We start from the raw sequence: 16,755 nt of genomic DNA, 5'->3' as shown, positions 1-16,755 counted from the left end.
TCCTAGCCTAAATTAAAATCATCTAAGAGGGAGATAGGATATTCAGCTCTTCCCAAATTCATTTGACAAGAGCTTCTCAAAGAACTAGTCTTCTACTAAGTACAATTTGGAAAAAAAAAAAAAAAATCTAGCTCTAGACTCTTTTTAAAAAAATTTGCCTTGATACAGAATACAAATTAAATTCAAACAAAGAATTATCTTCAACACTCCTATTCCTTAAAAAACTTAATGCACTTTTACAATATGCCAGACAGTACTAGGCACAAGAAATATATTTAAAGAAAAAAAAAATGATACGCAATCTGTGTCCTTGAGGTGTGCAGAGACAAGAGAATATATAAAATATAATTTGGCAAATGTTCCACTAGAAGTTTGAACTAAATATTTTCTTATAAAAATAACTCTCTTTAAGACTAGGACACACTATCTTTACTCATTTCTTTTTTGAATACGTATAAATTAAAATGTATTTTGTTTGATAATTTTGGGATAACTGGGCACCTATAGAAAATAAAAACTGTAAACCTAAATGTTATAACTAGGGCTCAGAAACAATGTACCATATTGTATCTACTTCTGGCTGTAAAACCATTACAACTTTTTTCAGCTAATTGTTGCTAAATCCATTATTCCAATTTTCAGAAAGTCAAACGATTCTAAGCCCAGAAATATTAAAACCATTTCTATGAAATCAGAAATCTCTCTACTTTTTACAAGTTTACTAAAGTTTTTTTACTTTAAATTATGATAATTTCATGCTATTAAATAGTCAACTCTTCTGTGTAATTTTGTGTGTATAGATACAAATGGAAAATACATTTATTGATACCAAATGAAATGAAAAGTTGACTTTATTGTTTTCCATTATTCTCACAAAGAATAGTTCCTAAGAATTTAAGGACCTCCCATCATCACCACTATGTGAATAGCTACTTAGCTGTGAAGCCCCTAATTTTTCAACTCCCACAACAGGGCAAGTTGATGTGTACAGGCAGATTTTCATCACAAATTCATGAGTTACTCCACCTACAATTCTGAACTTTCTTGTCCTCCACTTTTCTCCCCTTGCCATTCCCCACTCCTGACCATACGCTGTTTGAAGAGAGAGATCAGAACTCTAGATCACTTAAAAATATATAAACAGAAGGATATGATAATTCACCAAGAAATAAACTAAATAATATATAGAAAGATATTAATCCTTGTTAGTTTTCAAAGAAAGATATATTTTTTAAATGAGAAATTTTCTGTCAAAATAGCAGAAATGTATGGCATTCTTTTGATTTACAGCATGATTGCCCAGTGCCAGAAAGGTTGCAGAAAATTAGGCCCCAACATATATTGCTAGAGTGCAAATTGAAATAATTTAGCAATATAATCAATAATTTTAAAAATATTTATATTCTTTAACCTAATATTTGCATTACAGAGATTCCATCTTAAGGAAATAACTTAAAAAGCAAAGTTTTCACACAAAGAAGTAATGAAAAATGTCCTTTATTACAAAAAAAAATTAGAAAACTACAGAAATCTGAAAAAAGGGGAAAGATTATATAAAATTACATTACATCCACTCAATAATATGTTGCCATTAAGAAGCTCCTTAAGTTGATTATATGATAATATGGTGAATTATGATAAATGGTGGGGGAAAAAGCAAGATGTAAAATTGCACATGCTAAAAGATTACAAGTATGTCTTAAAAAAAACAGACAGAAGAAATATGGCAAAATATCTACAGGAGGATAAGGGATATTTCCTCTGTCTTTTTTCAAAAAATTTTTTAAAAGTTTTTTCATGGTAAGAATTTATTTTTGAAAACTAAAAGTTTAAGTTAATAAAAAACTTGCCAATATCTTACCAACCACTTCCTTTTCTTATGTTCCCCACTATACAAATCACCCCTTTTCCCCCTACCTTTCCCAAAATCAAAATAAAACTTTTACAGTCCCTATTGTTAATCTGGAGAGGCATATTCCTACCACAATTATTCAGTTGGTTGATTTCTAAAACAACACCCTGGAGAAAGGAATAGACAAGTTTTACCTTATTTCCTTCTTCTTTGAATTGGGGATTAATTATTTTTACAAAAGAATAAAACAACTGACGAATTCTGGAATCTCCAATAAATGCAATATGTTTATCTACAAGGCAGTTCTTTGCTTCACTGAAATCAACAAAGAAACTTTAATTAAAATAAGTAAAATCAGCATATTGGCATTTCAAAGACATGGCTTATAATGAAAGTTGCACATGGTTATGTTGCTTTAGAAGCAGGTGGCCAGGTTTGTTTAACTTACAAACCCATGTATGTATGATCAGCTAACTCCCTAATGATAACAGACTGATTCATTAGATGTTTATGATAACTATATTAAGTGCTTTATATCCATTATCTCTTAATCCTCAGAATAACTATATAAGGTAGGTATCCAAGTCACAGAGCAAGAGTCCTTTGTGGGACTAATGGGTACTAAGCTATGCTATCTACCCTAAGTTAATCATTGTGTAGTACATGCGTGTATTGAAACAATATACTGTATAAATAAATGTTAAAATATTTTGAAAAAATAAATAAAACACAGCCAAAATAAAAAAGGGCTATTGCCTTGGGCCTGGTTATGTCTCACCTGAGATCAAGCAAGGAGGCCAAAGCCCTTTGCCTGAAGCTGTAGGGCAGAAATCTTCATTTGGAATCAGCCCACTTTTACCCTCAGTCAGCAAGTCTCTACCACCATATTCAGGAGAAAAGCACTCTCTTTGTTTCACTAAGCCCTAACAACTAAATATAAGACCCATCCTAGAAAAGAAAGCAAACAACAAAATAAAGAAATCAATCTTACCTAATTTTGTATTTATGCATCATACAACTGTGAGGTTGCCAAACTCTCTCTCCAAGAAATCTGCCACTTGAGAGAAGGTATTCACATGAATCATTGCCTATAGGAGTTAAACACAACAGTGTTGTAAACAATAGTTAAAATTGTTATATGTTGGTGCGAATCCATTAAAGATCCTTGAGATCAGAGAACACAGTTCTCTATGCTTCACTATACCTTCCAGGTGCATATCACTCATTTATGAGAAGCATGGTGTATATTAATACATTAATATTCAAGAGGATAAGAGCCACTAATGGTTTATACTTTACCCTGTGAGAGAGACTCCTAACTCCTAAATCCTACATTCACTGCTTTGGCAATTCCTTCTGCTTCAGGTTTTCTTTCTAGGGACATCACCTCAACTTCAGACTAGCCTTTATGTCTGTTTATCACTTCTATTTCTAGTTGGGAAATAAAAGTTTAAAGGATAAAAGAGAAGACTTTAGAAATTACTTCTTATTGGACTATTATAATACATAGTACATTAGCATGTCTAAAAACCTGGTTTTAAACAGAAAGTTCCGTACTAGAAAACCCCTCAGTCCCATGTACACCAAGACTTCCTTTGGCCATTTTATTGTACGTTAGCTAAATAAATACGACCAAATGGGTTAAAAAGGGTTTGGAGGCATTAAAAAAGCTCAAGTATGTCAAAAGGATGAAGGAAAAAATGAGATGTTTATATTAACTGTGGGATTATAAAATATAAGTATTATTTAATCTAATCTCTAGTTCTTTATTAACGGTCAACAACAAGCTATATTTGTTTTACGATTAGTTAAGGTCAGGCTTCGAAGAATACTACAGAACAAAAATGGTATTGAGCCATCCAGGGTGGAAACATAGAGACCCAAACATATTTAAAGTAGAAGAACACACCTCTTTCCTCAACTCAGTTATTCATTTATCTGGACAAAATACAGACAAAAGGAGGTACAAATGCAAGACAGGTATGTACAAATACTGAAAGAGTTGTTGCTCCAGTGTCACAAATTCTAAAATAAAACAGGTAGGAAAAGTGAAAATGCTGCATTACCTTGTAGGTGGAAAACTGGATAAGGAAAGAAGGATATCAGTTATTAAATTTTAGTAATTATATATGTAGCCTGAGCAGATTTGTCTGTATTTCAAAAATTTTTAATAACCTGTTTCTAAGTAAGCTATAAATAACTACTTCTTAATTCTTTCCAATTATTAAAAACTAATTCTAGTGCTAAAAAAACAAAATTAAGCTACATAAATAACCAAGGATAAGTAAAGAAAAAACTGTAAGAACACACAATTAAGTTATTTTCCTAAAAACAAACCTCCTGCAGCATTCTTCTATAATGATCGTATCGTAAAACCCCATTAAAAATCGAGTAAATATTTAATATTAGGATAAAAATTCCGTATTTATAGCATTTCTACTTCTTTAAACACATCTATTAAACCAAGTTAAAAGTTAGTAATACATTTACTTTTTTAAAAAGGTATAAGTTGCAAATAACTGGTTATTAATTCTGTGGGGATTTTCTTCCTTTTTTTTTGATTATTTGATTTTTGTTTTTTAATAAAAGCCCAAATAGAAACACACCTTGATCAATCTTCAGTGTCCAGTACTATGTTATTTGTTATGCATTTACATGGTTATCAATATAAGATTTTGTGGAGATAGAAGTGCCATATCAAAATCTTTAAACAAAAAAGTCTCTTCTCTACAGCAGAAAATGTGTTTAAAATGCAAAGTTCTTCTTTTCCTCCTCAGTACTACTACTCATAACCATGTTTTTCAGTAGTTCAGCTAATGCGAAACAACGTTCTAATCTGATGAATTCATACTAGCAAAACCCCACAGCAAAATGGATCTGAAGTTATCACTAACCAAAAGGCATTGTAAGCACAGTATTTTAGAGACTAGTGGTCTTTCCAGGGAAGAAATTCTTAATTTGTTAATCTAATGAATGCTAGCTGATGATAACTCTTCTTAATATATTTCATAATGCAAACGTTTTTTTGTTTTGTTTTGTTTCTTACAAGCCTTGTATCTAAAATTAATAGTCATAACAGTGAGGTATCAGTAGTTAGGGTCCAATCAGAAGACAGAAACTATACCAGTTATTTTAAGACAGGTAATCTAATATAAAAAATTGTTAGAGAAGTAAAAGAATTGCTAACTAGATAACCAAAAAGTCAAAGGAGAGTGGCTTTTTAATATTTGTCAACAAAAAAAATAGTAGTAATAAAAACTATTATAATCTAATTAAAAATAAATTAACCTGATCTAGAAAACTCCACAAAATTCCATATTCTTTTTTTTTTTTTTTTGACCAGTAAGGGGATCGTAACCCTTGACTTGGTGTTGTCAGCATCATGCTCAGCCAGTGAATGCACCGGCCATTCCTATATAGGATCCGAACCCGCAGCATCAGCTCTATCAGCACTGCACCCTCCAGAGTGAGCCACGGGGCTGGCCCCAAAATTCCACATTCTAAAACAAGTTCTCTTTTCTTGGGAAGGAAACATTTTTTGGATCAAATCACTAAATGTGAATCTAGATGCTAAGATAATGTACCACATTTTTATGATATATACAAACTACATGTAAATATCTGCTGGCACATATTTTCCTTTCTAAACTTACCAAAAACGAAACAAAACCCCAGTCATTGTTTTCAATTGCCTAATATAATTCTGATAGCTTCTTAACATAACCAGTGGTGAGATGAAAGTTGCCAAGTGCTCAGTTAAATCAAGCTAGGAACACAATAACATAGAAACTAAAGGGATAGAATTATCTACTTCAGCTATCTCCAGTGGTAAGATTACCTGCATAAATGGCTGTCTTCCTCTTTATTCCGTTATTTAAATATAAATATATGGTATGGCAATCTACAGCCTCAGATTTGCATGCATGATTTTTCTATAATAGAAAGATATTTAAAAGAAAAGACAAAATGCAAGCAAGCAAACAAACAAACAAACAAAAACTAGCTGAAAAACAAATCTAACAACTAAAGAAAACATCTGATGTCATAAATAAACCATAACATATTTTCATTTGAAAAGAATACCTTTGGCACATTTCACCTTTAGACTGAATTGGCCTACTAAAGCTGTGTGTTTCCTACTACCAGCCATGAAAATGTCAAATCATAAAGTTTACAATATGGTCTGCAGAATATTTTGTTTGCCTATAATTCAGCATTTTATACTTTAGTCTGTGCTGAAAAATCACCATTTAAGTTTTTCTTTAGACAAGCTATGTGTCTCATTACAAGTGGTGTCATATATATCAGGATCTTTTCAGTAAAGAAAAGTCTAAAAAATCTAGAGCTTCTTTCTTGCTTTAATTTCTGAAGTTTTCAATTTACTTTTCTCCAAAACATGCAATATTAAACATTGGCATTTAATAAGCTCAGTGACAGAAAGGAATTTGATTTCAACAGAATTAAGGCATTTGAAGTAAGTTAACTTTATCAATTTAAAAATTAAAATTTATCCAGATTGGAACTATCTAAAGACTACAGATATTGGCTTCTTAGCACAGAAATGATGTTTTTAATCTGTAATCACATTATTAATGGTCATTTTGTGACTCAGTTATGTTAGAAATTGATAAAATTTAGAAAAAATATTATTGAGAATATTTTAAAAATGTCATTCCACTATGTTACAAGAAAATAATAATATTGCAAAAAAAATCTACTTTCTAAAATTGAAATTAAAACATAAAATTCAATTAAAGCCACAAAAGAATCAAATGCAGGGAGGAAAACAGAAGGAAATAAGGACTTTGAAAATCTATTTATCCAATAGTTATTTATGGCGTTCCTATTGTGTGTTAGGTTCTGACGGTTTAAAGATGAATAAGATAGTCTTGGAAGCTCACAGTTCATGTGGAGGAGGCAGATACCAATTACCACAATACAACACGATAAGTATGTGCAAGTTGCTGTGGCAGAACTGAATTCCTAATTCCTGATTCTGTAGTGGTAACATCTGAACCAGGCCTTGAAGGAAAAACCTGTACTTTCTTTCAAGGGGAGAGAGGTCACTGCAGGCAGAGAAAATCAGATATCTGTGAGATGTGTAAAAAGGCAAAAGCATGTTTAGACTGTACCTGGAATTCAGGAAGAATAAGGAAAAACACCTATAACAAAAAGTACGCTGGGGTCAGATTTTAAAGTTTCACACATGTAAGTTTAAGAAAATTACCTCCTGACTGGAAAAAGAATAGGAAAACTCTTGGCTGGTACTTCAAGGTTGAATTAGTGGTTCTAAATTGTTTAACCCATGCCTCCCTGGAAAATGCTTTCTCACTCCATTTTCTGTACATCCCCACCATCTAAGAAGCTCTGAGAAAGGCAGACTATGACATAAAGGTATAACTGGGTTCTAAACCCTAGCTCAGTCACTGACTAGTTGTGTATCATTAAGCAATTGCTTAACCTCTCATGCCTCATCTTTAAAATGTAAATAATACTGTAATTAACTGCATTTAAGACCACTGATTATAAAACACATCATTATTTTATGTCATGGTACGAAAAAATGTCACCCATTGAACTTTGACATACAATCAAAGTTTTGAAGACTCATCCTGATTACAGAGATGTTAAAAATGGGGAAAGGGGAAATGAAATATGGTAATTGTATCTACTTCATAGAATGGTTGTAAAAACAAAATTAGTTAAAACATGTAAAACCCTCAGTAGGAGTGCCTGGCATATAAGTGCCCATTGTTAGCACACAGTATTTGCCAAGCTTTACTTTCTGTAGTGTGCAATTCTTTTACTTTCTGTAGTTTGTAAAGCAAGAGATACTGAATGTGTATTCAAACAGCATTTACTCTCCCTTGCCTGAGGCACACTCATACCCACACATTCCCAATCTCAATATCAGCCTAAACCCCCTCATCTAATATAATAAGGTCCTTTCTTATTTTAAAGATTTATGATGTAATTGAAGTGTATGGTTATTTTTGTAAAGGGCATTGTACCTGACTTAGTTTGACACTGCCAAAGCATGAGGATGGCTAAAATGTTCCTGGTAAGGTGTTTATTTTTTCCAAATAGTCTTTGGCTCAAGTTCTTGACATTCAGTCTGGGCAAGTACACACACCAGGTGTACTGCTTCACACTTAAGGCACTGAAGTACCTACGGAAACTGATGACTCTGCTTCTGGAGGAGGCTTTACAAACAATCCCAGATTGCTTCACTGACTCATAAGGTCCCATCTGACATTCTACTCTCCCTGCTGATGACAGATCTTGATAAGATGAAATATATAATCTAAATATAAAAGATAGTATTCCAATTAAAAATAAAAAGCACAATTTTAAAAAGGGAGTGGTAAACTAGATGTTTACCTTTAGGACAATAGCACAGCAGTTACAAAATTTATCTCTACTACCATCACATGCAGAAACTTGAGTAAGATTACTGTCATCTTATCCAAATTAGCATAAAATGATTAATAGTAGTTAAAAGAAATATTTCCACAAAATTAACATAAATCAATGTATCAACATTACTAGTTTTATTCTGCACATGAAAGAAGTGTTGAACTTCTATTACAGGGACTGCAAATGAACCAAAGTTCTGCCAGGTCATATGGCTGTGATCTGAAGGGGGCTGCAGAAGAGGCCAAAAAAGTATAAAGAATCTCTATATCAATTTAGTATATTTATATTAAAAGCTGTTCATCCAGTATGATATTAGAGTATAAAATTTTTAATCTTCAAGAGTTGGAGGAAACAAAGCAGCAAAATTGATCAAAATGCTCTACACTTTGAAAGATCTTCTGGGAGGAGAAGACAGCTCAGATTCCAGTACTCCGTTTATTGGATATTTTGCCAAAGTGGGTATGGACACACAGTTATGAACACAAAGTTAAATGGACACAGCGTTAATGTGCACCTGTCTACTACACATTACATCTTGACTAATTAAGCTCGCAGTCACCAAGAGCTATCCAGATAATGGCTTTGATAGTACTAATAGCCCAAAATAAAATATCCTATCATTATTAATTTCCTCCTGCCTATCAGCCTCTCTCCTAGTGACATTTTTACACACAACACACACAAAAAATAAATCAACAAGGACGAGTAAATTTCCCTTCAACTGTAAGATAATTTGTTCTGAAATAAGATCATATTTCCTTTTCCCCTTAACACCAGTTTCAAAACCCATAGAGAAGGCCTGCTTTCAAACTGCTTACAACTTGGCTTTCACGCCCACCTCTACTCCTGTCAACCCATAACTTCTTTCCAAAAATCTGCCCCAGCGCCTTTACTTTGCCAAAAGCGTTCAACCCAAACCTTTTAAACGTCTCTCAATCACAAAGGCTGGGTGGCACCCCCTCCATTTGACCACAGGCATCTTTTGCCAGCTGTCGCCCTTTTGGCAAAGGAAAATGGGGCAGCCTTTGCCGCTGTCCAACAGCTCGGCCCTGCTATTGCAGGGCAGAGGCCGAGCTAAACAAAGGCTAAAGAGCCGGACCCCTAAGAAGCACACTCTGTGACCCCTCTCTTGGCAGAGGTGCCCCTTGCAGGAGGCCTTCACGGTCACGCGTCCCGAGCTGCCCCCGAGGGCAGCCTGTCCCACGTCCTACAAGCAAGCCCCGGGCCTGGCGCGTCCCCCTCGGGCCACCTCGCACAGGAGCCGGATCTCGGTAGCCCCTGGGCCAGACCGGGGTTGGCGACCCCGACCCCAGCGCCGGCTGCTCGGGGTGTGGGTTGTGGGGGTAGAAGCACGGGCCCTCGTCCAGTGGGGCCCGCACTGGGGTCCGCCCACTGGGCCTGGGGCGCCCGCCCGCCGCCGTGGACACCTGGGGGCACCGCCTCCCCCGCCGGCGGGAGTCCGCGGGAGCGTGGGCGTGTGTTGGCGAGGGGGTCGGCCTCCAGTCGCCGCCTCCCCCCGGCCGTCCCGGGCAAGGGGGAGGGCCCGCTCACCTCGGTAGCGGCGGGAAGCGACGTGGCACGCTGCGAGCAGCAGCACGGCCACCAGCGCCAGCACCTTGGCGCTCCTCACGCTGAAGTAGTGGTTGATCTCCCGCTTGCCGAGGTTGTAGGCCAGAGCCGCCATCTTGGTTCCTCCATGACAACAGTGCGCGGCGGAGCGGGGAAGGGGCGCCGCACAGGGGCAGCACTGGGGATGCCGCCGCCAGCCCCCGCGGCCGCCACCCGCGCCTCCCGCCGGGGTGCCTGACCCCGCTGCCTCGGCCTCCGTCTGTCCCTCGTCGGCCGCGGCCGCTTCGGCGGCCTCCCCCAAGCCCCGCCGCCGCTGCTCCGCCGTGCGGGTTCCCCAGGCGCCCTGGACGCCTGTCTCCTCCCCTTCCTCCTCCTCCTCTTTAGCCTCCTGCCTTAATAGCGGCTGCGCCTGGGAAGGGGGTCCGGATGCCCGTTGCTCCGGGGTCACGGCCTCCAGCCGGCTCTCCGGGGTCACCGGGTCACGGGCGCCAGCGGGCGGCGGCGGCGGCGATAGAGACATGGGGGGGGTGGGTTCTAGCCTGGCCCGGGCGCGAGCCCTGGGGCTATCTCCTGGTTTACTGGCCGCTACCTGAGCCCAGGTTGGGGCAATACAGCTACAGTTCCGGGAAGAAAAGTACACATCCCCCAACACTCCCTTTCTACTCCCTGAACCCGCCCAGCGGGTTACAAAGGCCACCCCAACGACACAGGGGCTTATTGTCAGGCTACCCGTGACCTGTCTTGTCAGTCTGGCTGCCTCCAGGTGCTGGCCAGGGCTTGAAATTGCCGGTAGTCCTAGCACCCAACCCGCGAGTAAGACCAGTTGTAACACTTAACTCACTGCCTTGGCTTATTTCTCTTGAAACTTTAAAACTTTTTTTCCCCTTTTCATGTCCTCATTTTGCCCAGTTCCACTGGACGAAGAAACACCAAAGTACAGAGTGGCAGGTACAAAATGAGCCTTAGTGTAGGCGTTGATGAGAAAAGAACCTGATTCTCATTGTATTTATACAAAGGTTGGCTAGGTGGATACCCCCAAACTTAAAACAACAACAACAACAACAACAACAACAAAAAGTGTGCTTATGATAATTATCCCTGCTCCTAAAGTTGGTCGGTGTTTTGTCATTATCAGCAAAGCAAGCACTCCCTTTTCTTTGTAAAGCGCTTGTTATCCCTACTCTCGCCCTATTTTTCTTTTCTTTTCTTTTCTTTTCTTTTTTTTATTGGTCTTTCTTGTGCTTCCTTCCAGATGAGAATGGTTATTTACATTGCTTGCTGTTCTACTTCCCTTGTTTAGAATGCATCATTGGTTAGTTGGGGTGTTGTCAAGTATTCTTTACAACTTTCCCAGTTTAGACATTCCCGAACTTGTGCTTGGCCTCTCTTAAAATTATAGAATGTTAGATATGAAGGGACTGTAGAGATCTTGTCGAGTCATTCCCATTCTTTTCATCCAAGGACTCTTTTTATTATATTTTCATCCATGGACCTCATATCTTGAAAGATTTTGTCACTTAAATGAAATCACATATATCACTGTCATGGATGTAATGCTAATAAGCAATAAAGTTAAATAAGTGTACAAACGCTTAGGCACTGTTCCCTGCATTTGGTCGCTTAATTTTGGCTGTCATTCTTCTGGGTTGATCACATGCTGGAAGAATTAAATCAGTTGAAAAACCAGATAAATAACTCTGCTAACAATCACATCCTAGACATGTCTATGAAGTCATCAACAGCAAATTAGAATTTCTGATCAGCATTCAATAACCAGTGTTAGCCCACAGGGTTGATTTAATGCCTGCCAAAAGTAAAGAAACTTGACATTTTATTTAATCGTAATTTCCAGAAGGCTTTCTGAAATATTGCAAATAGCTTGTGAATCTTTTTCCTTTCCTCCAGTTTAAAGCGAATCCTTCTACCTCTGCTCTGAATCTCTTCCTGCCCCCTTTCTTGGGGGTGTTGATACCCCCATCAGTTTTCCCCACGTAAGTCATCCTCTCTCTGCGTCTTCTTTAAACTCTCTCTCCTGGCTGTTTGCCTTCTTCCAACGAACTTCTCTTTTTAATGGAAAACATCCATGGACTCTATGTTACTGCATGTTTGCCTCTCCATCTCTTGCCTCCTCTGACAAACATCTAGAAAGGGTAGTGTTGACTTGTGGTCTTCACTTGCTCAGTTCCCATCCTCTCCTCAGGACACATCATTGTTCTTCACCAAAACTGTGTGGAATGACTTCTTGTTAAATCCAGGGGAAAGTTTAGATTTCTTATCTTCCTGGACCATTTTGTAGTATCCGACACTGTTGACCATTCTTCCTTATTTGGTATCAATCCATCAAGTTTTCCTCTTTCCTCTCTAGACCCTTTTTCCATCCCTGCTTTAAATAATAGTATCAACCAAGGGTCTGTTGTCAGCCTACTTTTGGCTATTTCTAAGTGATGTTAGGATCACTTATCCATAACTTAGTGGTCTCACCACTCCCATGGAATCGATTACTTTCTGCATACACAGACACACAACACACACACACAGCACACACACACACACACACCGGATTATATCAGTTCATATGTATCTCTTCATCTCTATACTACAGAACTATCTGCATATTGGATCTCTCTATCTCTGTACTAGGATATCTCTCAGGTACCTAATACTTATTTCAAAAACAAATTCCTCATCTTCCTTCCCTTCTTTCATCTGCTTTTGACTTGTATGCCTCATCTTTTCACCATCAACCCAGTTATTCAAGCAAGTGTTTGAGTCATCCTTGCACCACTCTAAGTAACTCTCAAATATGTTGCACCCTTTCTATTCCTTTGTTGTTGCCTTGGTTAAGGCATAATTTCTTGCCTGCATTTCTTATCCTTTAACTCATCTTCCTCAGGTCTCGCTCAGAAATCCAGTCCTATTGTCGTTCTGTCATACCTCTTACTAGATGAAACTTTCTTAAACTCAAATCTGATGTCATTTCTTGCTAAACACTGTTTAGCAAGTTGGTGGCTCCATGTTTATTTGCCTACCCCTAAGCTATCCAGAATTTTTATCCAGTTTACTAATGCTCTGCAGGTTACCTCACTTCCTAATAATCTGATGAAAAACAAACAAACAAAAACACAAAGAAAGGTACCATCTGATAGGAGCTCTCTCAATGGTATATTACTTTAAAATAAGGTACCATATATTATTCCTTCCCTTCTGACTCAAAGAAAAATTCCTCTTCCCATTTCCCAAAGTCACTTTCATTTGTGACCATAAGTGTATCAATATCATTTTAGTCATAGATTTTCCTTCCTATTTCTACTTTCAATTTATCCCTCTTCATTGTCTGCCAAATGCTTCCTATCTTAAAGCACCTTCTTTTTTTAAAATTTTTATTTATTTATTTATTTTTTTAAATTTTATTTTGTCGATATACATTGTAGCTGATTATTGCTTAAAGCACCTTCTTAAATACACCACACAATCTCCTCTTACTTGAGTAGTACTTTAGAATTTCTTATGTTTATTCAATTATTTTATTGTATGGTTTTAGGTTTTTTGGTTTTTTTTTTTAATCAGGAAGTTTTCACCTTGATAAGAAATGATACAGAAATCTTCTCAATAATCATTTGGAAGTTGTATAAGAGAAAGAGTTTTATATGTGATGTATTAGTCTTCACTATATGGAATATGTCCTGGATTCATTCTATATTCACATGTGTCCTATTTATTTGTCTTCATACTGGAGGTGCTTGAGGTTCAACCTTAGATCTCTGGTTCTTTTTGTTTAAATTATCTTCCTATCCCAAGTGTTTTGTTTTTCTCATTTTTTTAGCTTCTCTTCTATCTCGTTTTTTTCTGCTACCAATTGTAGCGATTATCAAATTTCCGTACTTTTGAGAAAACTTCACTCCCAACCCTGGTGGTCTCAGGTGTTTTAATGGCTTAGGCAATGGGGAAAGCAGGGGAGCTGAGGGGAAAAAAATGGACAGACTGGAGACAAATTTAGAAATAAAATTGAAAGAACTTGCTGATTGATTGTACGTGGGAGATGAGGGACAGGAAAAATCAAGAGTGACTTCTGTTTCTGGCTTGAGCAACTGGAGGCTTCAGGGACCACTATTGACATGGAGAGCCTGGAGTAGGAAAAGGTTTAGGAAAGCTTGTTACAATATTTCTTCCATTTATTCTTGTTAAATTAAAATATGTTTACAAGTTAAAACCCAGAAAGTACAATACATATTAAATTTTCATGTCTAAAACTTTGCCCTACCCCACCACCCTTAATACTTTTTTCCCGAGGACAGAAATACAAAATGTACATCTCCCACTCCATTCCCAAGTTGCATGCATGCGTTTTTCAGGTGAAATCAACATTTTCCATCAATGAATTTAAACAAAAAAATTGGGTGGGGGGAGCAGGGAGAAATGATAGTATAATAATTAATTTGCCCTGGGTGTTCCTCAAAGCCTGAGACAAATTTTCTTTTCTGCAGAATAGTTTGTTTACATTAGCTGGAAATTCACAGTTCACTGCTTTTTAAAAGGCACCATGTCCCTTAGGGAAGGTAAATATGAATATCTCCTATTGTTTCTGAGGTGAAGGATGCTAACCGTTGATCAGATGAGTGGAACAATTTGAAGGGGAGAAGAAAATTCTAAATGACCTGCCTGGTTTCACAGCCTCGTGGTCCAAATGGTACTGACATTTTCATTAAGCAGGTTAAGGGAAACAAAAGAGGTTAATTAACTTAGTGGTGTTTCAGCTGAAATGGCCAAAACTGCCCTAGGCCTCAGGTAAGTCTAATGCTGTTAGCAGCATCTTGGCCTTCCACTTTACACTATATCACCTTTGAATGTCTGTAAACAAATTAGGATTGCTTTTTGTGTAGGGCTGTGTAGCTCACAGGGATGTGTGAAAATGTATTAGGTAATGTCTGTAAAGCACTTTAAATGATTTATTCTTTAGCCAGTTTTTCCTAAGGGATACCTTGTCTCACATGATTCTGATTGCCATCTAGCTAGATGATAAAGAACAATCTTCAACTAAACACTTAGTGAGTTGCAAGAGATGACTCATAGATCTTTCACTCTATGCATTCAGAACGTATACTTACATTTCCCATCATGAAATTCTGACTTTCTAACTAGCTTATTTTTTGTGTGTGACATATATCATTTTAGTCCTTTGCAGAAGTGGCAGGTATAACTTTGTGGTTGTTAGAAAAAGTTTTACTACGGGGGTAGAATAATGTAGTAAAAAGAGCGTAGGTTTTGAAAGAACATTTGGAATTTGACACCTGGCTCTACCATTTACTAGCTAAATAAAGTGGCAAATTATTTTACCTGTTGAACTTCAACTTTCTTACTTGTAAATAGAAGATAATAGCACCTATCACTCAAGGTTGTTTTTATGACTAAGTGAGTAATGTATAGTTCTTGACACCCAGGTGACACTCAATAAAAAATTCTCTTTCTTTCATCAAACTTCATTGTAACTGGTAAATTTGCAAGCAGGTGTTCTTAAATCTGCTCTCTACCAGTCTGTATCCACAAGTAAATATACATTTGATAGGGACTGGATATTTAATTAACAGAAAATATCCATGTCAAATGCAGATACATTCTTTCAGATAATTAAGTAATCCTTGATTGAGCCTGCTTTAAAAAAAAAAAAAACCCAGTATGACATTGAATGTCCCATCTTTTTACAATCCACCTTTTTGCCTTATTTCCAGGTTTTAAATAATTTTGATTAACAGTCCCCTCTTTTGATCATAAATAACTGTAGAGATAATTCTTGAGCACATACACACAGAAGGCTAGTTTCATTATGTCTTGACCTGATTATTTATGTAGTTTGGCAAGAGGTATTAACTAAGCACATATGCTTCTCTGAGCATTCAATACTGAGCAACTATAGAGGCTGAAAAGTTCTGCCAGGTAATTTCATTAAAAATATAGGATTTAATCATTTAAAAGCCTCTTATTTTTTCTTCTATCCCAAGACTAGGAAATCAAGCCCTAAATCTGTCTACCAAGATCTCACCTTTATTATTTATAGATTCTGGTGAATTCTTTTCTATCTGAAGTCTCCAAATATGCTGAGGTTCCTGTCTGGCCACTGGTAAGTGATGTTGCTTATCACCTGTGAGGGTGACATTTGTAGACATTGCTTTCACACCTTGCTCCTTGATGATGAGCTTTCTGTATCTGATTAAACATCATTTATTCTCAAATATGACTCCAGGTATGGGCTTGTATGACAATGTCACACAGTCATCAGAAAATAAACAAATAAATGTCTACAGTATTCCAAACAAATAACTATAAATTTCTGTTATCAGTTCATTTACTTTTATGTATTTATTCCTTGTTCTTCTGGGCTTTAGGTCATCAGGCTGCTTTCATGAAGTTTTCTGTTTCTGTACTAAAATGAGTCCTGGAAATCCCCACTCAGTTTCTATCTACATTGGTCAGTTATGAGGCAGTGTTATCTTTATGCTCCAAAGCTGTTACTCGTTAACCTATACATTGTAATATTGTAAGACTGGCCCGAAAGCGCGAATCTTACTTGTTGGGAAGGCTCATCTTGCAAAGACCAGGAGACAGAGATCGCTGCAATCAAGCAAGAGGTTTTTTTATTTCAGGACAGAAGTGGCCCTGAGCCCATAACACAGGCGCTTTTTATACGGTTTTTAGACAGACTTTGGCAACAGGATAAGTTGTACATAGCTCATTGGTCATCTGAGGCGACCTTTAAATCATTGGTAGCTTTTTGGTGGGTTGGCACGCTAACAAGGAACAGTGTATTGCTTAATCATCTTCCCCTCTGGGTCAGACCTGATGGCCCCTAGATAAGGAACTGGTCAGTCCTTCCTGGAACTGGGTGTACTTTTGGTGGTTACTCCCTTCCTGGAATCTATCGT

The 16,755-nt window shown here is 37.3% G+C and overlaps 1 protein-coding gene across 2 annotated transcripts in view; it reads right to left on the bottom strand.

Moving 5' to 3' along the window:
* The window catches only part of CASD1 (CAS1 domain containing 1), a 46,683-nt gene extending 36,373 nt beyond the window's left edge, over positions 1 to 10,310 (bottom strand). Inside the window, exons 1-3 of one of the 2 annotated variants that reach the window (XM_063099655.1) lie at positions 9,821 to 10,310; positions 2,844 to 2,940; positions 2,047 to 2,167 (exon numbers count right to left, since the gene is read on the bottom strand). In XM_063099655.1, the coding sequence (XP_062955725.1) occupies positions 2,047 to 2,167; positions 2,844 to 2,940; positions 9,821 to 9,953 (351 nt within the window). In that variant the 5' untranslated portion in view covers positions 9,954 to 10,310. Of the gene's footprint in view, positions 1 to 2,046; positions 2,168 to 2,843; positions 2,941 to 9,820 lie in introns of those variants that run through there. The other variant, XM_063099656.1, reaches the window with a different exon arrangement.
* Positions 10,311 to 16,755: the final 6,445 nt, after the last annotated feature.

Source organism: Cynocephalus volans, chromosome 6, assembly GCF_027409185.1.
Source record: "Cynocephalus volans isolate mCynVol1 chromosome 6, mCynVol1.pri, whole genome shotgun sequence".
Taxonomy (NCBI): Eukaryota; Metazoa; Chordata; class Mammalia; order Dermoptera; family Cynocephalidae; genus Cynocephalus; species Cynocephalus volans.
The sequence above is the reverse complement of the archived record's forward strand: the minus strand, read 5'-3'. Positions and strand labels throughout refer to the sequence as shown.